General features: G+C 39.9%; 1 protein-coding gene and 1 pseudogene across 4 annotated transcripts; both read left to right on the top strand.

The window, feature by feature from the left end:
* Positions 1-12,123: 12,123 nt before the first annotated feature.
* On the top strand, positions 12,124-23,716 carry GAR1 (GAR1 ribonucleoprotein). Of its 4 annotated transcripts, none has more exons than XM_037031896.1 (7): positions 12,124-12,233; positions 12,738-12,969; positions 14,482-14,636; positions 15,187-15,246; positions 19,011-19,167; positions 22,998-23,075; positions 23,392-23,716. In XM_037031896.1, the coding sequence occupies exons 2-7, from the start codon at positions 12,750-12,752 to the stop codon at positions 23,403-23,405; spliced, it is 684 nt and encodes a 227-aa protein (XP_036887791.1). In that variant the 5' UTR covers positions 12,124-12,233; positions 12,738-12,749; the 3' UTR covers positions 23,406-23,716. The 4 variants fall into 4 exon arrangements, with proteins under 4 accessions (XP_036887791.1, XP_036887792.1, XP_036887793.1 ...); XM_037031897.1 differs by lacking the exon at positions 12,124-12,233 and adding an exon at positions 12,298-12,395; XM_037031898.1 differs by lacking the exon at positions 12,124-12,233 and adding an exon at positions 12,403-12,503.
* Positions 22,626-22,765, top strand: LOC118977193 (uncharacterized; annotated as a pseudogene).
* Positions 23,717-25,036: the final 1,320 nt, after the last annotated feature.

Below are 25,036 nucleotides of genomic sequence, written 5' to 3'. Positions count from 1 at the left end.
AGTTTGGCTACAATCCTGAGTTTACCGTAACTGAAACAAAGCAAACCAAAACAAAAGTCCTTCCCAGTAAGTAGCTGAGGGAGGCGACCAATAGGGACTGCGTGTTCTACAGAGGAAACTGATTTCCCCTCTGGGTACTGAGTAAAACCTCCATTCTCTTGTCTAAGGAAGACAGAAACTACACTGGAAGACAATTTCTTATGCTTTTGTTAAACTATTTAAAACAATAACATTTTCCCTCACAGTTGAAGACTAGGAGATGGCAGAAAAGAATAGTACATCAGATTGAAGGCCATGCTGAATACATTGAAAATCCTCAACAAAACAGCCCCTATTACGGGGCATGTCACAACCGTGCACTGGCTGTGCTCTTACAAAGCCTTATTCTCTGAGTGCAAAAACACCTTTTCAAAACGAGCGTTCTTTCTCTGGCACCAACTATCGTGCTGGATTCATTTATATTTGTAAAATAAATTTGTGACAGCAGAAATGCTGCCCCAGTTTGGGTTCTTCTGAAGCAGACATGAGACAGACTTTGGGAGGTGGGTGCAAAATACTTATTAGCAATGAACTTCAGTGAAAGGAAGTGGGAAGGAGCAGGAATGAGCAAAGAGAGCAGTTGGACTGCAGTGCAGGCTTGTCACCGCCGCGGCCAGCCTAAGGGGAGCTCTGGAGTGAGTGTGGCCTGTCATGTGTCCTTGGGTCAGGCAGAAGTGACTGGACCATTAAACCCTGCCTTGCTCTCAGTCATCCGGTATAGGTTACCCAGGAAATGCACACCCTTAGGTGAGGCAGACCCTGAAGGAACAGACAATTAGACTCAGTCAGAAGTAGGTGTCTGCTGACCACACTCTTCATAGCCAGGCAGCAAAACCTTCCCTGAAGGAGGCACATGGGGAAATCATTTCCACCATTTATACCTTTTACACTATTTACATCTTTTACACCTTTTAGATCTGCTTACCATATGGGCTCTGACAGTGGCTCCTTGAAAACTGCAGCGGGCCTCTCTTTCTGAAGGAAAATTTAGAAGAGGGAGTTGATGGGGAAAAACTACAGCCTGTGCCCTTGCCATTGATCTTGGGGCTGCAATTGGTGCTCACCTTACCCACCCTAGATTCCCTTCACCCTGACCTTCCACTGCTGCCAGCTCCAGCGAGTTACCTGAGGGCATGGCCCACGACCCCTCCCAGCAGTAGTCAGTTGCCATTTTGTTTTAGTTGCTGCTTCTACCCCTTTCCTGTCCCAAGAGACACCAAAGTAGCTACATGGTCCCGACATATCATGCAGCAGCAGTCCTTCTGCCTCTGAATGATCAGGACCAATTACCTTGACAGGGGTGACACCTCTTCTTCCCTGCTTGTCTCCAGTCACCAGGAACCCAATGTGCAGCGGTCAGAAGGCTTAGCTTATAATTCAGTGTGATTCTTGCTGTGCCCTTGGCAGAAGTGTGCTTCCTTTGGGGAACAAGACCCCTCACCCTGCAGGGTCCAGAGTTGTCGGGCCAGGAAGTATGAAGTCCCCAGCTGGCCACTGGGAAGAGATAGAATTGGGAAGTTGCCATTGTACAGGTGGTATATGATATAGTCTAGGAAGCAAGGGAAAGTGCTTGGGAGCACCTCCTCAATTTACATATCTGTTAGTGGAGACTGAGAAGTAACAGCCAAGAAAGGAAACGGTGAGACAGGAGACTTTCATGAAAGAGATGGTTAAGTGTGGTCATTTCTGATTCTACTCCTTGGGCTTCTCCTACACTGGTGTTTTCCCTCTCTGCGGGATACAATGCTGTACGAAGGTCTTCGATTCAACGCATTTGCTGTTTCCAGGAGGATAGCACCCAGTCTTCACAGAGTATTGCCTTCAAGTGGCGCTTCAGCTCTGCCTTGAGCAGGCTGTTCCAATGTTCCCTGGCATTGGATCTGAATGGTGCTGCATGTGATGCCCAGTGAAGCATGGTCAGAGGCCCATACTCACATCTTCTTTGCTGTAAAGGGATCCCCTTGTCTGACAGGATGTCGTATGGGACCCCTGTTGAAAGATTAAATGCCTTGTAATCCTTTGGATCATGATCCTAGCTGGGGCCCTGCAGACAGGAATGGGACCTGCTAATCTGTGATGTAAGTCAATGCCTGTAAGAAAGTACCACTGGCTCTTTGAAGATTGAAAGGACAGACTGTGGCAATTTACCACCAGGTGGCTAATTGGCACAGTCTTGGGGGTCTGCACTGTGGCTGTTAGATTGAACATTTGTCAATGCCTGCAGCTAAAAACACCTTGAGGGTCCATGCTAATGGCCTCATGGGTAGCCTCCATCTCTGCTACCATGGCCACTTCATACCCGTGCCCCTTGTGTTAGCTAGCATTGGGGTGGCTGATGACTAAAACCACTGATATCAATTGGCTGAGTCATCTTGATAGTTATTTAGTGCCTTTTCTCTGGTGGATGTTACCATATGATACAAAGACTGTTACATTTCATCCCCACTCTGATATGCACAGCCACAGGTTCCTACCTCAGATTTTCTTGGTCTTAGTCTCTTAGTATTTTTCAATTCTAGGGGAAAAAAGAGATGGCCAGGCAATCGCTATGCCTGTGATTCCATGTACAATCTAACCTCGGGCCACTTATTTTTCCATGGAGGGAAAAGTGGATGGCCAGGTGTACTACAGAAGCTCTGCCCACTGGGAGAATTTTCCTCACCACCATCTTTTAAACCACTCTTAAGTGTGACTGTAATGAGCTGACCCATCTGTACACCAAACCCAAGCTTTTCTCTCCTCCCTTAGCTGGTCATACCAAACTCCCCATCGAGCCACATGGGTGAGCTGAGAGAGGGGCACGGGTACAGCGATTTGGATTTGGGGTAGGGAATCTGAGCTCCCTGCTCACACACTTTGCTTGTGCCCCTGGGTCCTTTTTGTGTTTGTTTCTGGGTGTAACACTTCCATATTACCTTTTTCTAGGCCTGCTCAACCTTATGCTTCATGGGTCTGTTAAGACCCAGCTCATAATGGGCATTTCTGGCCACATGGTGATGTAGCATCTCATCTTCAGTTATTCCACATTTACCGGGACCCAGTAGTTACAGGTTGTTTCTCAAAAAGAGCACAGTTTTTTGCTGCAGATGGCATGGCCTTGTTCTTGAATCCTAGGGTCCTGTATTGAGGGAGAACCCACTGGATCTTCCTCAAATACTGTGGAATGTTTTTTTCTCACTACTTACACCCCCAACACCGTGGGGTCTTCTGGATCGCTTTAGAACTCTTTCCTGTTCTGGCAGCCAGAGCAGTACTGCTCAGGGTGAACAATTCTCTGGGAAAGCAATGATTCCCCAAAGGGATTGTGCTTCCTTCTTTATGAAAGAAAGTGCAAGATGAAACAATTTGTCTTTTATTTCAGAGAATATGTCCTGGCAAGTTCCTGAGCATTGGTTTTGGAAAAATTTTACTGATGTGCCAGGTCTCGTCTCCTGCCCTCTGCGGTGTATGCGTCTCATGGAGGCGTTCAGCATGTGAGACCTTGGAGAAAGAGCTCGGGGAGGAAGTGTGTAAATCAAGCAGAGACACTTGTGTTAGAAAACAAGAAAGCTATCAGAGGCCAGTGAATGGTATAAAAAGACATAGGACCCACCTTGAAGGGGCTCCCATATACCAAAATGAAACAATGTAAGCATTAAAAAGAACAGTAACAAAGAATTGAAATAAAAATGTAAAATGAGGTTCTTTGTTTCATCTAATAACTGCTGAAGAAATGATAAAAACATATTCCTGTTTTGCGGCCCCTCATGGACCAGTGGATCTAGGAGATGATGGTCAATAGCTGCTAAAAACAGAAAAGCTGGAAGGAAACTTTATTTTTATTTATTTATTTATTTATTTGAAATATCTTATTTATTTTTACAGAGTGGGGAAGGGAGGGAGGAAGAAAGGGAGAGAAACATGGATGTGTGAGAAGAGCATGGATGCGTTGCCTCTGGAACCGACCCTGCAACACAGGCATGTGCCCTGGCCAGGAGTCAAGCTGGTGATTTGCTTTGTGAGATGATGCCCAATCAACTAAGCCATTCTGGTCGGTCCACTTCATTTTTTTTTCACAGTAAAAAAATTCTTATGTTTACAATTAGCCAGCTGGACTAAGTTTAGGTGATATCAATTTTGTTGGCAACATCCAAAGCATCATAGTTGGGAGCCAGTGGAACATAGGTCTTCTCCACATCTGGCCTGATCAGGGTGCTGACCTTGGCCACGTCAGTGTCATAGAACTTCTTCACGGCCTGTCTGATGTGGTGCTAGTTGGCCATGACCTCCACAGTGAACACAAGGAGATGGTTGTCTTCTATCTTCTTCAGGGCTGACTTGGTAGTTGGGGGGAGCATAGTGGTCCTACTTGTTTCTCCAGGGTGTGTGCTTCCCAGCATGTTTGGGCTGCCTTTGGAGCCACAGTGTCTTGGGCTTAGGAAGTTGGGTGACAAGTGGTGGTTCCTGTTGCTGTTGTTGTTGTTGTTCTCCTCCTCCTTCTGGCTGTGAATGCCTTTCAGCCCTGCTTTCTTTGCCTTCAAAGCCTTTGCTTTGACTTTGGCTTTAGGAGGGGCAGAAGCTTCCTTCTTCACTTTCAATGCCATCTTGGTGAAAAAAAAAGTGGGAATGTTCTAATAGATGAACCAGGCTGATGCAAATCATATTGATCAATTTTAACATTGCTAAAAGAGAGACAACCATACATCATGAGCCTCCCCATGTGAGGCTATACAAAGATTTTTGTGGAAAAAAGAAAAAGTAGAATGTGAACATAATCAATTCTCCAGATCTCACTAAGCGAGAATAGGGAAGCATGCTTTATACCACCAAGAGGATGGGAAATCTACCAGATAAAAGACACTTTCAACAAATAAATGCCATGAAAAAAAAAAAAACAGGGAGAGGAAACTGATAAAGAAGACAAGAGATCTATCAATCAAATGTAATTCATGGGCATAGTTTGTATCTTCACTTGATCAAACCAACTATTAAAACATTTTGAAATAATTTGGGAAAAACCTACATGGACGGTTACTAGCTGATACTAAAGAATTACTATTTTTGTTAGATGTGATAATGGTATGGTGCTTATGTTTAAAAAGATCTCTGCTAGACATTTATGAATTAAATGCTATTGGGGGCTTACTACAAAATACACTATTGAAAAATATATATATACTCTAAAAATCCAGGGGTCTGTAGATGAAGTAAGAGCTGCAAAAAGCTAGTAATTATTGAAGGTGGGTTGTGGGTACATAGGGGCTCATTATGTGTTCTCAACTTTTGGTTATGTTTGAAATTTCAATAAAAATTCTAAAAAGAAAATCATGAATTCATATTAAAATTTCCAACTTAATGGCAACTTGGCTAAGTCCTTTTAAAATTCTGTTCCAATATAAAGTTTAAAGCCCTTTTTCTTCTCCATCATTTACAATATCTCCTTACCAAGTATTTCAATTAGATTTCCTAACTTCAGTAACACAATGGATGTACGCTTTCTTAGACCTTGGATCCCATAAATTGAATGCACTTACATCCTTTCTGCTCTACCCATCTCTTTTATAACGTCTTTGTTGATCATTTTATAATCATTTGTCAACAAACAGAACCTTAATGGATGGACAGAGACTCAAAGTATAAAGAAGAGTTCAATTAAATTCAATGAATACTTACTGGGCATCAGTTTTTTGTTTTTATTTTTTAGTCACTACTCTAAGTACTTAGGATACCAAAACATGTAAGATGTAGTTCCCACTCTTCAGGAGCTTATAGTCCAGTGCAGATTTCTCAGTTGAGGTCTGCAGATATCACTAGGGATTCTGTGAGAGGTTACTAGGGGTTCCAAAAAAGACTGAAAACATAGTTTTCATCTTCCCCTGAGGATACGTTTTTATTGATGAGAGAGAGAGAAATGTTGATTGACTGCCTCCCAGATACAGCCTGACCAGGGACTGAATTCTCAACCTAGGTGTGTACCCTGACCAGGGATCGAACTTCCATTCCACTCAGGGCTGGAAAAATTCTTTTGAATTTCCTTCTCCATGCAATTGCAATGCCAGCACCTGCAGTGATGAATAGATCAAGCAGCATGTTAATAATTTTGCTAGACCCTGGATGGTGTAGCTCAGTGATTGAACACGGGCCTGCAAACCAGAGGATTGGAGTTCGATTCCTGGTCAGGGCACATGCTTGGGTTGCAGGCCAGTTCCCGGCAGGGGACACACGATACATTGTATGTCCCGGCAGAGGCAACCATACATTGATATTTCTCTCCCTCTCTCCTTCCCTTCCCCTCTAAAGATAAATAAAATCTTTTAAAAAGTAATAATTTTGCTAGAAATTGTTCACCTATATGGCAGTGCTCTGCATGACTACGTTCTATTGGATGAGTCTGTTCTCAGTTTTTGATGTAAGATAAGGAAGGCTGTTGCTAACTGGCGAGTGCTGAATTGCACTGAGGGAGGGATAACAGGTTGATGGCACCAGCCTGTCCCCCTTGAACTCTGTCTCTGTCAGATCCTCTCCAGCCTCCCTTGCCCACAGCCAACTGAGAGCAAACAAGGTTTCCTGGTATACCACATCAAAGGGTGCATTTTAATTCTAAGGAAAGGCTTTGTAAACACTATGACTCAGATAGTTTTCTGTTGCTGTCCTGTTGTAAATATTGCAAAACATGGAGCTTGTAGGTTAAAAGTGAATTGTATTTTTAAAGATTTCATTTTTCTTTTGTAATTCCATTTTGTTTGCTTGTTTTACACTTTATTAGTACCTGTTCTGCAAACATGACTTAGGGTCCAATGTGATGATATTGTTAAAAAGATTTTATTTACTTATTTTTACAGAGGGGAAGGGAGGGGGAAAAACATCAATGTGAGCAAGAAACATCAATCCATACAGGCCCCAAGTGGGACTAAACCTGCAACCCAGTGTGTGCCCTGACCAAGGTGAAGTTCACTTCACTTTGCAGAATGACACCTAGTTACCTGAGCCACAATGTGGTGATTTTTGAGGATGTAGTGGGAGATGGAAGAGAATTCTAGGTATAGGTAATTCTGATCATGAAGAACTTACAAATGGCTCCAGCAAAATTGAGAAGATAACTATAAATTATATTAAAGGAACAAGTAATTTTAAATGGCCTTTGAAATCCCAGAGTAAAATTTGTTTTTAAAAAGTCAGTTACCTTCAGTAAGAAGGTCCAAAAACCAAGTTATTAAGTAGAACTTTTTATTTAAAAAAGGAAAAAGCCCAACAGTTTGTAAGAAACTTACAATTCTAGTATGTAAAGTGCTCAAATAATACATAATGTAAGAAACTAAAAAACTTTCTCTGTTGAAGTTTGATAAATTGCTGTAATTAATGACGATGACATGTCACAAGGTGCTGAAGAGATTTTGTGTAATAAAACAAAAACCTTTTCATCTACACTGATAGATCAACAGATTTCAATAACAGATGTCATGGTAGCATTTGCAAGATACATAAATTGTGGTAACATTCAATAAAAAATTTTAAAATATATTCTATTGATTATACCATTATAGTTGTTCTATTACTCACCTTCATTCCNCTGACAGTCTGATGGGTACTCCTTTGTAGGTGACTGTCCCCTTATCTCTTGCTGCTTCTAGGATTCTCTCCTTCATTTTAGTCTTGGCTAATGTAATTATGATGTGCCTTGGTGTGTTCCTTCTTGGGTCCAACTTCTTTGGGACTCTCTGAGCTTCCTGGATTTCCTGGAAGTCTATTTCCTTTGCCAGACTGGGGAAGTTCTCCTTTATTATTTGTTCAAATAAGTTTTCCACTCATGGCTGTTTCTTTTCCCCATCTGGTACCCCTATAATTCAGATGTTGGAACGTTTAAAGATGTCCTGAAGGTTCCTAAGCCTCTCCTCATTTTTTTTTGAATTCTCATTTCTTCATTCTTTTCTGGTTGGATGTTTCGCTCTTCCTTCTGGTCCACTGCTTTGATCTGAGTCCCAATTTTTCCCTTTCCATCACTATTGGTTTCCTGTGCATTTCCCTTCATTTCAATTAGTTTAGCCCTCATATGTTCCTCTAATTTGTGACTGTAATCAACCAGTTCTGTGAGCATCCTGATCACTAATATTTTGAACTGTGCATCTGAGAGGCTCGCTATTTCTTTTTTGCTTCAATAAAAATTTTCCATAATAATATGCTGCCCTAAACAAAGGCCAAGATACATTTACTGTTTTGTCTTCAAATTGGAAACAAAAGGTACATCTTGGAGGAAGTATGTTGGCATCTGTGTTGATGGTACCCCATCAATGATTTCAGCATCACATCCTGAGAAAAAGAAAACCCTGATGATTCACAACATACTCTTTTCCTCCCAGAGAAGTACTGCTGTCAGACATTTTTGGAGCTGAAATGAAAAAAATTTCTGAGTGATGCTACAAAAATGGCGAAAGTTGCCAAAGGCCAGTTCACTTAAGAATGTTTAAAGAACTGTGTGGAAGCATGGACACCTAAATTTACTGCCACATACATAAAATCTCTTGGCTTAGGAGATCATTCCTTCTTGGGGGAGCCAGCTGCCATGTTACAAGAATGCTTAAGCACTCTGTAAACAGGCCCACATGGCAAGAACCAAGTCCTTTCGGCAAGACGACACTAGCTTGCTAGGCACCAGAGTGAGCCACCTCAGAAACTGACCCTCATTCTCCAGTTTTGCCTTCAGATGACTATAGCCACAGTTACCATTTTGATTGCAACCACATGAGAGACCCTAAAGCTTAACCACCAAGTTAAACTGCTCCTGAATTTCTGACCTACAGAGATTATGCAAGAAAATATTTATTGTTTTAAGCCGTTAAGCATTGGGGTAATTTGTTACACACTACGAGAAACCAATACAGATTTTGGTTCTTATCAGGATGGTTGAGCTAAAGAATGAATTGTGGGAATACTCTAAAAAAAATAGTAGGCTAGATTTTGCCAAATGCTCTGAAGATCAAGAATGGCTACTGAAACTTAGCCTACTTAGTAGATATTTTTCATCACATGAACTAGTTGAACGAGTATATTCAAAGGCCTGGAGAACATATTTTGATCTCAAGTGACAAGATTCTTGGTTTTAAATAGACATTAAATCGTTGGAAAAATCATGGCAAAAAGAAATCTTGAAACATTTTCACTGCTGCTTGCACTTGAGAGTGAGAAAGTCTCAAGTGTCAAGTTGAGACCCAGTCACCTAGGAAGACTGGAGAACAAACTGAACAGTATTTTCCCTCCCTTTCAACACAAGGGTATGTCTGAAAGAGGGCTCCTTTCTCTGAATTTTCTTTTCAGTCTGAGCACCTGACTTTGGGAAAAGAGGAAGAATTTCGTGAGTTGATGATTATAAACATAAGATGAAATTTACTGACTTGCACTTCTACAAGTTCTGGATTTCTGCAAAAGAAGAGCATCTGCCGTTTACAGGGCACTGATAAACATTTCACTGTACTTTTCAACATCTTGTGCCAACCACCTTTTTCTTATCTAATGAGCATTAAGAACAAACACAGAAATCATCTCATTTTGGTTGCAAATGAAATCTGTGTAAGCCAGTCTTAAGATCAATTCAGAACTGAGAATACACATGGCAAGACAAGCAAAGATTTCTTATGAAACAGGTAAATGTCATTATTTTTAGTTTCAAAAATAACACTTTTATGCATATATAGGCCTATAAATAGAGATTCACACTCACTAAGATCATTTTGCAACCTTTACTAAATCAAAGGAAAAACTGGTTTCCTCTCCCACTTAGTTTGCATCAGAATTGATATCATTTGTGAGGGAGGGAAAACTACAGAGGAGGCTAATAAATGGAAAAACAATACACAGATTCACAGAGAAACATTCTTTTTAAAAATTTTAAATTATTTTTACAGAATTTATTGGGGTAACACTGGTTAATAAAATTATACAGGTTTCAGGTATACAATTCTACAGTCTCTGCCGAAAAGAGCACTGAGAACCACTGAACTATACACTTAAAAACGACTAATACAGTAAAGTTTATGTTACATGTATTTTAGCAGTTAAAGAAAAGCATTGACAATTATCACTGAGTCATAATGTCTACAACTTGCTCATCATAAATAATTTTTTTGGCACAGATTTGAGGCTTGAAAATTATTTCAAGGACGCCTCCAGGGTAAAAGGACATAAAAAGGCTGGTCTAGTGAATGGAAAAAGGAGCATCTGAGAGCAGGAATTGTTCAACAATTGCAGAAAAGAGAAGCAAGGCAATAGTGTTGGCCTTGAGGGGACCAGAGGGAAGGTGTACAGCACAGGAGGAAAGTAAAATTAATTCATCAAAGGGCTAATGAAGAGGGATATTTTAATTTAGATTTGTTGCTAAAGGAAATGGGGAGATATTTGGGGTCCTGAGGATGGCTATGGTATGGTATATTTTAGTAAGGTCACTATGTCATCACATGCAGTACACAGAAGAAAAGTTAAGCCTGGAAATACTTATTTTGAGGCAACATAGAGGCTCAGAATGTGAGACTGTTGTTCAATGCTATTATTTCTATACTTTTGAATTCTTGTAGATCATTCTTGTGATTTCAGGTAAGAATAACACAAGAAAGTGACAACAGGAGGCCTGTAATGACAGTACTAGAGCCACCTTACACGGCGGGCTTCTCCAATCTCCAGCCTGCAGAGGGTACCGACCGGTCTGGGCCTGTTAGAAACCGGACTGCACAGCAGGAGGTGAGCTTGAATGTACTGCACTTGAATCATCTAGAAACTATCCCCTCTTCAGTAGTCCGTGGAAAAACTGTCTTCCATGAAACTGATCCCTGGTGCAAAACAGGTTGGGGATCACTGTTATAAGGAATTAATAGAAATTGGTAGCTTTGGATACAAGAGACAGCAACCAAGGCTGGGGCAGGAATGTCGGTGATGATAGGGAAGAGCGCTGAAAGGTTTGAGCGCAAAGATTCAGGAACCAAGAGCATGAGGACAAACAGAGAACTGGAATGATGAACAATTTGGGAAGTGGAAGAGGAGAGCCAGAAAAGGACTGAGGGCTGTGAGAATCCAAAGTTGTAGGTTGTCCCTCTAATTAGTGGAAGGCCTTCACTTTCAAAGGTCCCATAAAAGTGGTTTCATCACACTGAGTTTAAGATAACAAGTGGAACACTAAATAGAGAAACACTGAATGCAAATAAATATTAAATCACACAAAGCAAAATACAGCAGGTAACTTATGAATAATTTTACCTCTGATGTATAGAATTTAAAGTAAGTTTATAAAATTCCTTTTATATGCAGGACTATTAGCTGCCTTCTCAAGCAGCATAGACTTTAGTGTAGAAGACATATTATGATTCCTAATATTTCCCTAGTGAAGTTTACAAAGTTCTTTCAAAATCAAAATAACTGACATAGGTACCAACTCCCATCCTCGTTCAGCGGAGGTCAATTGTGTCAAATTCCAAGGTAACGATTCAGAGAATTCGGGTGTAAGAGACGAATCAAAGTTAGCAAGTCATCAGCTTTCTTTGGGTGAGACTCATTAGCGGAAGCTGAAACCAGGTATCAGTGATGGGCTTAAAGAAAGAAAGGGAGAGGGGCTCGTAGTATGCATGGTGTACAGCCTGGCAGTGCTCAAAACGTACTTGACAAAGAAATAAAGTATCCGGTACAAAAGACAAAAATATGGTTTGGTTTTCTCTATCAAATAACACAGTTTCTCTAAAAATACACTGGCATTTTTTTTCTTCTAGTGAAACCACAGAATAAAAGTACCGCCACAATTCAGCCACAACCATGGGTACTTCAAAAGACAAGGGAGGAAAAAAGGACTCCAGGAAACGCAGACAAACCTTGGGGTACCGACGCTCTGGGCAGAGCGCGGGTCAGAACTGCTCAGAATTGTGGGTGACAGCTGGCAACGAACTGAGGAGCGAGAGAATCACCTCCCAGCCTGAAAAGTCAGGGCCCAGCCAGGAAGCTCGTATCCGCTGGGGACACACCGAGCCGGCAGGTGAGAAGCCGAGCCTCTAACCCCAGACGTCTCCCAGAGCAACGTCAAAGCAACACTTCGCGCTACGTCAGGAAGCGACGGACGCCGGCATTGTGCGTCACTTCCTCGGCAGGCCTACCTGTCGTAAACCAGTGGTTCAAGTAAGACCTGCTACTCTTCCTGCGCTGAAGTCTGTTTTGGAAAGTTGCCGGTGTCGTTGGTCCTGCCGGTGAGTTTTATTTGCTCAGTTTTTGTAAACCAGAACCAGTTATTAGTGTTTCTGGACTCGCTCCTTCACTTTGTGCCGGTACGGTGGCCGAGGTGGCTCGTGTGCGGCGGAAGTACCGGCGGGTGGGTGAGCGCGCCCGGACCAGACGCGCACGTGGTTCCGGTGAGTGGTTGTAGGGAGCCAAGGATCAGGGAATGCTGCGGCTGGGAGGGAGGCGGGAAGGAAGGGACGGCAGCGAGAAGAAGTTGCTGCCTGCGCGGAGGGGAGGAGGTACTAACCGAGGGCAACGAGGTTGGTGACGCTGGGTCAGTGCTCACAGGACTATGAGGAGGTGACACTCCTCACCTTTCGGGTTCGTCACTGGTGGCTTAGTGGTTGGTTTTGGTAGCAGAGTCGCTGTCATTACTGTCCCGTTTTATGGTGTTTTTGGCCGAGGCTTAGAAGGGTGAGATGGTGTACGCAGAGATCACAGTGACCAAGAGGCACTCACTGTTTTTCTCACAGGTGGGAACGAGCATGTCTTTTCGAGGTGGAGGTCGTGGAGGCTTTAATCGGGGCGGTGGAGGTGGTGGCTTCGGTCGTGGCGGCGGCAGCAACAACTTCCGAGGTGGAGGTGGCGGTAATTTCAGAGGCGGCGGCAATTTCAGAGGCGGCAGCAGAGGAGGATTTGGACGTGGAGGTGGCCGCGGAGGCTTTAATAAAGGTCAAGACCAAGGGCCTCCAGAACACGTAGTTGGTATGTCCATTTCAAAACTTAGCCTACTTGGGGACGGGGGGGCGTGGAGTAGGGACGGGGATGGGCCGAGGAAGTTGCGGGTTTGTACCACTAGTAACTTTGACTGGGGGTCAAGTACTGTAAGATAGGTGCAGCAACTCACACACGGAGGTTGATGCTTGGTTGGGGAGTGAAATCTGTGGGGATGCTGTAAACGGACTTATAATCATGCTCTAGTCTGTAAGGGGGAGATTAAGAAGGCTGAAGGACACTTGGAATGCATCACAGAGGTGGAACTTGAGCTTGGTCTGAAAGACATTAGATAGGTAATATTTTATGCTTACCTCTATTGTTCCCATTTTACAGGTAAGAACACTGTGACTCATAATTAAGTTTCTTTGCCAGCGTCGTGGTTAGGAATAAGTGATCAATCAGTAAATGGTTGAGATACAAAGTAAATATTTGAGATACAAAGCAAGTTTTCTGACGCTAAAGCCCAGAGTTTATCTTACTTATAAGAGAGCCGAGGGAAAAATTTTTGCTTGGAAGGCAAACTGCAGAGGGGAGGCCAAGAAAAAGACTTAATTAGAGCAGTTTTGGAGTGATTATCAGTGAGGTGGGATGGAAGTCATGGAAAGTGACACAGATTTGGCAGTGGAAGCATCTATCAAAGAGGAGAAAAGATGAACACAGTCCACCATTCAGAATGCAAGGTGGTTTGCAGAGGGTAGTGGTTAGTCAGAGGTCCTAGCCCAGGGCCATTTCAACAGTCCTTGCGCGAGAGAAACAGCGAGAGCATGGTGGAATGAGAAGAAAGGTTAGATAGGAGAGAGATTTCAGTGGAAACAAACTTGGTAGAACTTGACTAATACTGTCCTGGGAAATGTTAAAGCATTCCAGATTTTGAGCCTGAGGTGATAGGGATGAGAGTTGGTTTTGCAGTAATAAGATGAATAATTTGGGTTGACAGTCAGTTAGAAATGGAGGTCGTTATTTTGTGATTTCACACTTTTCTGGAAAAGATTGAAGAGTCCTTGGTGAAGAGATGGTAGTGGGAAGGTATAAAAGGGGAAAGAAAAAAATACAGGGGAACAACCAAGACTGATTTTACCATTAGGGATCAGGGAGAAGGAAGAACAGACATTAAAATGGAATATGGTGTTTAAGCAAATAATAATAGTAGTTTTATGTAATAAAATCACTGTTACAGGTTGAGTGGTCTCAGTGTGCCAGGCACTTTTCTAAGCACTTGACATTTAATATTGCACTTAATACTCAGAATACGGTATGTTGGGTATTGGACCTGTTATTAGCCCTGTATTAAAAATGAGGACACTAAAGTAGAAAGTGAGGCCCTTATCCCATGTCACATAGCTGGTTTTGGGGGATTGGAATGTCAGCTCAAAGGCTTTGGTTCCTCAAGATAACAGATACAGTGAAATCCCAGGTAGTCAAGAAGAAAGCTCCTAGGAGAGGTTAGTCTATATCATTTGAAATTGTTTTATATTTTAATGTTTTCTTGTCCTGTTTCAGTATTAGGAGAGTTCCTGCATCCCTGTGAAGATGACATTGTTTGTAAATGTACCACAGATGAAAATAAGGTGCCTTATTTCAATGCTCCAGTTTATTTAGAAAACAAAGAACAAATTGGAAAAGTGGATGAAATATTTGGACAACTTAGAGATTTTGTATCCTTTCCAATTGGAAGATGTAGTAATCTCATTGAAAGGTTACTATTTGCTTTTTCTGGAGCTAAGCAGTAATTAAATTGAACCTGTTGCTTCATGACAGTTGCTAAGATTGGACCATAAAGGAGAATCAAGAGAGGAGAATGTATTTCCATATATACAGGGGTGGACAAAGGTGAGTTTACAGTTTGTATGGAAAACATAATAAATAGCTATAAGAATAAACTCTGTTTTGCATACTCACAACTGTAAACCTACTTTTGCCCAACCCTGTATTGTAAAGATAGGTCCTTTGGAAGGTTTTAGGAATGATTTCCATTAGAATAAGTGCTGCAGGATAGAGGTACTTTGCTTTGGATATGATGGGGTCCCTGGAATAGTATGGTGGAACTGGAAGTTTTAAAACAAAATACTAATTTCTTCTGGGAAGCTCATTTCTCACTTTTACTAAACATTTCCATATATCCTAACCTTGTTTTTAAAATCACATATGAATTCAGGTGGTTACCTTTTTAAGTCTTAATTGATTTTTCCTTAATACAGTTAATAGTATTTTTCAGTTAAACTGTCAGAAAACATGAAGGCATCATCCTTTAAAAAACTACAGAAGGTGAGTCAAGCTCATGGTATGTAGGGTCCTTGGATTTCTAAGTGAATGACCTACCCCAGGGCAGTCCTGCGTAGGGCACTTTGAGACTCCCTCAGTGTATCACCAGTGAAGCTCTTAAATTGACCTATTCTATACTTCAAACATTGACCTTATTATCTTGAAGAGTAATTTATTTAATACAGGCTTTCAGAAAGTATTCCTTGTTCATATTAGCAAATGCTGTAGCTGCTAGATTATGTTTTTTAGTTTATGTAAAACTGTCTTATTGAAAAGCCTTGCATGACCAAACATTCTAAGTAAAATATTAAAGTATAAAACTCATTTGAGTGAAGTCAGATATTAAGTGACTTCACAGATATTTCAATAATATTCAGGTATGTGCAGTGCAAGAGAAATACAGGTAGCTGAAAATGTTAATAGTGGTACCAAATTTAGTGTTTTGGTTTTCTGAGGAAGTGAGCTTGAAGCTAAGACCTGAAAGTTGACTAGCAGTTATTGCCAAACCCACTTCATGTCAGAAGTATCTGGGGTGCTTTTAAGAAGATGTATTTCTGGGCCCTGGCTGGTGTAGCTCAGTGGATTGAGCACAGGCCTGCGAACCAGAGGATCGTGGTTCGATTCCCAGTCAGGGCACATACCTGGGTTGCAGGCTGGTTCCCTGCAGGCCAACTCCCAGCAGGGGACGCACAAAAGGCAACCATACATTGATGTTTCTCTCCCTCTCTCCCTCGCCTCTAAAGATACATGAATAAATAAAATCTTTTAAAAAAAAAAGATGTATTTTTGGGTTGCACTCCTAGAAATTTGGCCCTGAATGTCTTAGATAGGGACCAGGACTCAGTTGTAAAAATGAAGGCTCCTGGAGAACTTTGGTGTAGTTGGGCCGCACTGGGCAAAGAAGAGAAGGGAGTGCGTTACGAGCAGAGAAATCAGTATGTGCAAGTCTGAACACAGTAAGCCACTCGAAGGATCCGGAAAAGGCAGAGGTGTAGCTTGGACATAGAATATTTAGGAATGAGAAAATTGTGAATGAAGACTAGAGGTAGGCAGGGGCTAGATTACTTAAGGACTTGAGGTCATGGGAAAGAGTTTAGACTTCAGTATTAGTTTTTATATTAGGGAAAATATGCTTAAATTTACACTTAAGAGCTCAGGAAAAATAAAAGAAACCTAGGAAGGAGTCAGTACTCTGCGTGAAGGGGCCAGGTGGAGGCCACTACATTGGTCCTGAAAGAGATATTTGGACTGTGGAAATGGAGAAAAGTGGATGGATTTATGAGAGAGATAGGAAGTAGAATTGATAGGTTTTAATAATCGATGAGCTATTGAAGTTGAAGTTAAAAATGCTACCATCTTTCAGATGTCTGATTGCAGCACTTTGTGGATGGTGTCACTGGTTGCTGAAATGGCAACACTGGAGAAAGGGAATTAGGGGAAGAGAATGAGTTCAGTTTTGGGCGTAATGAGTTTGAAGCATTTGTGAGATGCTCATTCACACAGGTGCTCAAAGGAAGAGTGGACTAGAGGTAGAATTGGGAAGTTGTCATTGAAAGGCAGTGTGTGATAGAGTCTAGGAAGAATTGGGGCACCTCCTGAATTTATCTATCTGTAAGTCGAGACTGGGAAGTAACTGCCAAAAAAAGAGAAGGCAAACCAGGAGAGTTTTATAAAAGCAGTACACAAAGGTCGAGGGAACAATATGTTTCCAAGAGGAAGTGCCGCTCAGCCAAGGCAAAGTGCTGTTGCAAAGTTCTCATGGGAAAGAGCAACATGGAGGTCAGCAAGTCGTGGAACCAGTGGAGTGTGGGCCCAGAAGCTGGCTTCGGACAGGGGATGAGATGGGGACAGTGCCTTGTTGTGGGTATCTGGCATCTGGCTGTGGAAACCCTGACAAGCATACAGTGGGAAATTGCACTGCATGGAAATTTCAGTGGGCCTAAGAGCCAGGCTTCTCATTTGAAGAAAAGAAATTGCCTGTAATAGCCATTTAGATTTGATCTGGATACCTGCCTTTTCTCACAGCATTATTTATTTGAGGATTTATTTAGTTGTTTTTTGTTTGGTTTTTAAATCACAGATGCTAAATTGTACCTGTCCCCATCTCTAGATTCAGAGTTTAGGTTCAAGCCTTCCTTACCCAGCCTGTATTGTTGTAATGGTGTCTAGACCGATGCTGTCCAGTCAGATTTTCAGCGAAGATGGAAATTCCTGCAGTACAGTAGCCATTAGCAATTTGTAGTTTTTGAGCACCTGAAATGTGGCATGTGACTCAGGAGCTGAACTTTTAATTGTTAATTAATTTCAGTCTAGCCACATGTGGCTAGTGGTTGCCACATTGGACATTGCAGACCTGCGTAATGTTTTTGAAGGGATGGTCCCTGCAGGGAAGGAAAGTGAGAAGGTGGTATCTACAGAGGGATTCAGACATTTTGTTATACTAAGAAGTTTTGAAGCCTTCATACGTGTTTTGTGTAAAACTGTGAAATGTACCCATTATATTTCATTATTGTGAAACAATATTTTTTAACCCTAAATGTATAGTGGATTTAGTTTCTACAAATCTTCCATTACTTATTGGAATAGAAGTAAAACATTATTGATCCTTTATTAAAGTCTTGAAATAGCTAGTAGATATACTAGACATATGTTTTATTTGGGACTTTAATACTAAATTTTTAATGGTTTCATTTTTCTTACAGCAGTTCTGTTGAGTTAAAATGTAGTTAATTTTTGCAAGGCATTATCTGTTTCTAAGGAAGAGTTAGATTGAATTAATTGGTCTTTGGTCTTCTGTTTATATGCACATTATAGTTACTACATGCCAAAGTTTAGATGTTTTAGGTGCTCTATTCTTTTGGTCTTCACAAGAATTATGTGCTGTAGGTACAGGGTTGGCCAAAAAGTTTGTTCTGTTTGTTTGTAAAATAGAAGACACATTTTTCATTTACACCAATAATTTTATTGGTTTGGATATTTTGAATATGTCGTCTGTCTTCTGTGTGGCATCACATTGTTCTCAGTTAATGTCTCAACTTGATTGTTGTCAACTTCAACTGGTCTATCTGACTGTGGAGCATGGTCCAGTGAGAATTTCCAGCATGAAACTATAAACCATTTTTGACACATTCATCAGTCACAGCACCTTTTCCATACGCTGCATAAATCTTGTTTCATGTTTCAGTTGCTTTTTTACCTTTCTTGAAATCATAAGCATAGTATGCCAAAAACATCACTTTTTCCTCCTGTCTTCAGTATTAAAATGGTTACACAAAATTCACCATTTATGATGAGCTTTTTTTCTAATAGTTTTTTAAATTATTGTTCAAGTACAGTTTTCTCTCATTTACTCCCATCCCAGCCCACCCCCCCAGTGCTCCCCACCTCCCTCCCATTTCCACCCCCCTTAGTTGTTGTCCATGTGTCCTTTATGCTAATTCCTATAAGCTTTTTTTTCATGCACGCTGACACAATACAATCTAACAAATATTGTTTTGAATGAAGTTAGATGACCAAGTGCTCCTAGAGCCATCTTATGGAAAACACCAAATGAACTCTTTTGGCCAACCCAATACCTCATTATCTTGGTTTTACAGATCAGAAAACTAAGGCACAAAGAAACTTAAGTCCTTGTCCAGGGCTGAACTGTAGTATATAGTAGAGCTGAGATTTGAACCCAGGCATTTTGGAGTCTAGGTATAGGTTCTTAATGATTGTACTATACTGCCTCCACGTCATTACTCTGACTGTTTCTATTATACTTCCAGTTCTATATAGACCCATATAAGCTGTTGCCACTGCAGAGGTTTTTACCTCGACCTCCAGGTGAGAAGGGACCTCCAAGAGGTGGTGGCAGGGGTGGTCGAGGAGGAGGAAGAGGAGGAGGAGGAAGAGGAGGAGGAGGAGCCAGAGGAGGTAGAGGCGGTAAGTTACTTGTGAGATAAAATTTGTAATGAGATTTCAGACTTGTAGTTCATTCATGTAGTACAATTGAATTTTGTACATAGGCAAACCTCCCTAATGTATGTTTGTTCATTTATTTTTCTAAAGCTATCTTTAAATTTTGGCAAATTGCCATAGCAATAATGTTAGTTTCAATGACTTATTTAAAAAGAAAAAAATCTAATAAAGTATAATTTTGAGGGGTTTCATCTCTGAGTTATTCATATTTTGTTGGGAATTTCATAAAATATAATATCATAACTGAATTTTAATTAGTGTCATTGAGTGTTGATTATATGTTGGGAGCTGGTCATATAGTTTCTTTAATAGCTAAGTATATTTCAATATTCGGAAAACCTTGCAAGGTAGTGATATCCTTATTTTTTGGATGAGGAAGTGGAGGCTTACAAAAGTTAATTTGTCCTAATCAAACAATTGGCATCCTAGAAATAAAATCTGTGCTTTCTGATGTCATGTTGAAGACCGTTATCAATAAATTAATTGCTTTGAGGTCAGTATTTCGACATGTATTTCCCGGAAGCTTTGGTACATTCATTATCAGGCGCAACTAGATGATGAGCAGGCTTGGGGAAGAGATGGGCTGCAGCCCTGGGTGTGCTTGTGTCTGTGAGTGTTGTGGTGGGCGGACGCCCGGAAGGTGGGCAGAACCAATGGGGAAAGGAAGAGGAGCTGAACACGGGGTTGGAAATCTTCTGTTACTGGATCAGAAAAGAGACAACTTATTTTCATGTTGTGTCTCTTGATTTAATTATTACCTTACTCTATAAATGTATATTTTTGGGTCTAGATAGCTAGGAGATAATTTCTTAAGAGAGCAAACACATTTCTTTTTAAAATATTTTTGAGAGTGCCTCTTTGGGTGTCTGATGGAGAGAGATCCCCTCGTTCTTATTCTGTATTTGCTCTCATATACAACATTAAAAAAAAATTCACAACTCTATTTTTAAAAACCTTTATTTTTATACCAGTGTTTACAAATGTATATTTGTTTTTTCTCATAATACTTTCTCTCATTTTTTATTGTTTTAAATATTTTACTTATTCATTTTTAGAGAGAGGGGAAGGGAGGGAGAAAGATGCAGAGAAACATCAGTGTGTGGTTGCCTCTCATGTGCCCCCACTGGGGACCTGACCCACAACCCAGGCATGTGCCCTGACTGGAAAACTACCAATTGGTACTTTTTAATCTCTTCACCTTTTTCACCCAGACCCCAACTTTCTCCGATCTGGCAACCCTCAGTTTGTTCTCTATATCTGTGAGTCTGTTTCTGTTCTGTTCTTTTATTTTGTTCTTTAGATTGCACATATAAGTGAAATGATAGTATTTATCTTTCTGTCTGACTCATTTCACTTAGCACAATACCCTCTAGGTCCAACCATGTCATAAATGTTAAGATTTACTTCTTTTTTATGACTAAATAATATTCCATTGTATATATGTGCTGTATCTTCTTGATCCAGTCATTTATTGATGACCATGTAGGTTGCTTCCATATCTTGGCTATTGTAAACAATGCTGCTGTGAACGTAAGGGTGCATATATCTTTTCTAATTATTGTTTTGGATGTCTTCAGATAAGTACCAAGAAGTGGAATTGGTGAGTCATAAGATGGGTCTACTTTTAATATTTTGAGAAACCTCCAGAGTGGCTGATTTTCCAGAGCGGCTGCATCTGTCTACAGTTGCACCAGCAGTGCACAAGGGTTCCCCTTTCTCCACATCCTTACCAACTTGTTTGACTTATTGATGGTGGCCATTCTGGCAGCTGTGAGGGGATATCTCATTATGGTTTCAATGTGCATTTCTCTGGTGATTAGTTACATTGAGTATCTTTCCATATGTCAGTTAGCCATCTGTAGGTCCTCTTTGGACAAATGTCTATTCAGGTCTTCTGCCCATTTTTAAATTGGATTTTTTTTTATGTTGAGTTTTATAAATTGTTTTTAAATTTTGGATATTAACTGCCTTATTGGGTGTATCATTGGTGAATATGTTCTCCCATTCAGTGGGTTGTGTTTGTGTTTAATTAGTGGCTCCATTTGCTGTGCAGGGTCATTTTATTTTGATATAGTCCCATTTGTTTATTTTTTCTTTTATTTTCCTTGCCTGAGGAGATGTATGAGAAAAAAATATTACTAGGAGGAATGTCAGAGTTTACTGCCTATGTTTTCTAGGCATTTCTATGGTATGGGATCTTACATTTAAGTCTTTAATCCATTTTAGTTTATTCTTATATATGGTGTAAGAAGGTGGTCTTGTTTCATTTTTTCTGCATGTGTCGTTCTGGTTTTCCTAATGCTATTTATGGAATAGACTGTTTTTACTGCATTGTGTATTTTTACCTCCTTTGTCATAGATTAATTGACCATGTAGGTGTAGGTTTATCTCTGGGCTCTCTAATCTGTATTCTCCATTGATTATTGTGTCTGTTTTATGCCAGTGCCATACCGTTTTGATTACTGTTGCCCTGTAGTATAATTTAATATCATCTAGCATGATACCTCCAACTTCTCAAGATGCCTGTGGCTATATGAGGTCTTTTGTGGTTCTGTATAAATTTCAGGATCATTTGTTCTACTTTTGTGAAAAATGCCATTGGTATTTTGACAGGGATTGCATTGCATTTTTAGGTTGATTTAAGTAGTATGGACATTTAACAATGTTAATTCTTTCTGTCCATGACCATGTTATGTACTTCCATTTACTTGTATCTTTCTCAGTTTCTTTCTTCATTGTCTTATAATTTTTTGAGTGCAAGTCTTTTACCTCCTTGGTTAAATTTATTCCTGAGTATTTTTTTGATGCAATTGTAAATGAGATTGTTTTCTTAATTTCTCTTCCTTATTGTTTATTACTAGTATATAAAAGCGCAACTGATTTCTGGATATTAATTTTGTATCCTGCTACCTTACTTAATTTATTTAACAGTTTTAATAGTTTGTTTTGTTTTGTTTTGTTTTTGCTAGACTCTAGGCTTCTTTCCGTATAACGTCATCTGCAAATAATGGCAGTTTTACTTCTTTCTTTCCCATTTGGATGCCTTTTGTTTCTCTTTTCTTGTCTGATTGCTGTGGCCAGGATTTGCTATAATTTTTTTTCATTTCTTACAAAGTAAGCCCCCAACTAAATAAAAAGGAAGACTGAACTAGGAAGCCAGTATGTGTTGGGTAATAGAAAACTGCTGTACAAATATAAAATTTCAAGGCTCATCTACATGTGAATATTGATGATGGTCCATATGCAGCTCAGTTAACCTTAAAGGGTGTGTTCATTGTAGAATGCGTAGATAAAAGCCACTCATTATCAGCTTTCCTTTGTTCTTATAATAAAAGCCATTGTTCAATCAAAAAAGTATTTACCGTAACCAAAAGGTTAATGTGCTGATACAGTTAACAATAGGGCTAAATGCAGCTTTATAGTAACAAACTTCCTTAATTCATTAAAACAAAATACTTGTCACAGAAGTGTGGAGAACCAGGTTTGCTCCAGTAACTATGGTGATAGAAATGTATTAGCCTCAGAAGCTACGGAGGGTGGTCCATTCTATCCTAGTACAGTGTAAAAAAACCAAAAACCCCAAACAAAAACAATATTTGTTTAAAATTTTAATCTAGGGTTTTAGTCTGCTTCTCAATTGGGAAACTTCAGCATTTTTCCATTTTTATTTTTTTAAAATTCTACAAGATTCATTTATGAATCTATTTTTCTTTATGATTGTAGGAAGTGTATTTGTAGGCTTGTCAGAATATGAATGGCTGCGGTTATTTAATAAATGTACCTTTTGTTTTTAGGTGGCTTCAGAGGCGGAAGAGGAGGGGGTCGGGGCGGAGGCTTCAGAGGAGGAAGAGGAGGGAGTGGTGGTTTCAGAGGTAAATGGAAAATCTTTAAATGATTGAGGTTCTAGAATTGGTCCCGCCTACCATTTTAAATTATTAATTTATTTTTATTTGTATTTGCCAGCAAGTCTGTGGACTACCCTGGTGGTCTTTGCTTTATCCTAATTTGTTTTTGCTGTATTTTTAATTGGAAAAGTAAGAGGGTGTAATAGGAATGACAGTTAAATTTGGTAAAATATGTTTGTTAAACATTCCAAGGACTAATGTTGATTTCAAACTGTAGATTTGGGTGATAGGACTATTAAAAATTCATTTCTGTACCTTTAATACTTTTTTTTTTTTTAATCAGGGAGAGGACATTAGGCGTAGAAGTTGACAGAGGAACTTTACCAGTTGATTTCTGCGTTAACCTGCACGACCTACTTCTGGGGATCAGAGATTTGTTTCTTGAGCAAGTCTTGAAGTCCTGGGGATTACGTGACAGTGGCATTCGGATGTCAGCGTCACTCAAACATGAGTGCGACAGAGTAGGAGGCATTTATGCTCTAAAGGAGTCTGAGCAAGTGTTCTGATGCTTTGTACTCTGCTTGGAATTGTGGTTGCCTAATAAATGGACAGCTTGCGTATGAGGCATGTTTGAATTTTTATAATAAAAGTGTCTTTTATCCCTTTAAGTTATTTAGAGCTGTGTTAATTACACCAGAGCTATTTTTGAAATTAAAATGAGCAACTAACACTTAAACCCAGTATTTTTCATGTAGAGAAAATGGTTTATGTACTATATAACTGACCCTTAAAAATTAGGCTAGTGATGCAGTGCTTTAATATTATTTGTAAACTAACATCCTTTTTAAAGTGTTTGCCTTTTATATACAAGAACATCAACATGTTCTATTGTATTTTCTTTTTTTATGTTAGTAAGCAGTGTCTCTAATTGTAATGATTAATTGATCAGAAAATTTTAGCATGGATTACAACTCTATTAAAGTTGGAACAGCTTTGTTCCAAGCAAGAACTAAAGTTCAAGACACTCCTGAAGACAAGTTTAATTTTCCTCATTCAGTGTAGTTTGAATGTTGAAAGTTTTACTGATTGTTCTTATTTTACTTTTTTAAAGGTGATTGTAAAAGTTTAAGATGTCATTCACGTAAGCAGATATTTGATTTTCTTCCTGCTACACGTCCAGAATCCTGTGTAGAGACACGACTCGTGGACCCTGTTGGTGTGGTGTCAGAAGTAGTCATGAGAGCACGTTAGAAAACTGTGGTACAGGACCATTTTCCCTGTCACTGGTTTCCCCCAACTTGTGTTTTTTTTTCTCAGAAGAATGATGTTGCCATATCTTTTCGTAAATTTTTCTAACCTGATACTCCTGGGAGTAGCATATAGTATTGTCTGTGTCAGTATTGTGGGTTTTACTTGTCTTTTTGGATTAATGGAATTGTGGCAACATCAGTAAATATGTAGGCTATGAATATATATAACGAAGAAATGTGTTGAAAATTACTGTCACAGGAAGAAGCAGCCATGCTTTCACAACATGGGACAGAAGGCTATTTAATTTAGAATCATCAGGTTAAAGTTTTTAGACTTAGGGTCAGGTTTCTGGCTTGGTTTATAAAAGACACGGTGAGTACCAAAGGGGCCGTGACAAATAACATTCCTACACTTTTCTTTTACATTTAAAAAATGTCTTAAAATGTCTAATGGAAGTAGTGTATATGTTGGTAGACAAACAACTTAGAGATTTCACCTTTTTCTTAGGTATATATTTTTGGTCATTGGCCACCTTTAATCTTTTATTTTCACATCTTATTTCTTCCCTATGTAGTTCTTTCTGGGTTTTCTTTGGGACGTTTAGTTTTGAATTAAGTTCACATATTTAGGGAGCTTAACATCAGTGACTATGGTACTGTGGCATCACTGAGTTCCATTGTAAAAAAATATTTTGATGACTATTCACATTAAAGCTTTTGAGTTAACTGGATTAATAT

This window comes from Sturnira hondurensis, unplaced genomic scaffold (assembly GCF_014824575.4).
Source record: "Sturnira hondurensis isolate 20B ecotype Veracruz unplaced genomic scaffold, ASM1482457v3 Scaffold0021214, whole genome shotgun sequence".
Classification (NCBI taxonomy): Eukaryota; Metazoa; Chordata; class Mammalia; order Chiroptera; family Phyllostomidae; genus Sturnira; species Sturnira hondurensis.
Note: the sequence above shows the minus strand (reverse complement) of the source record. Positions and strands in the feature narration are given on the sequence as shown.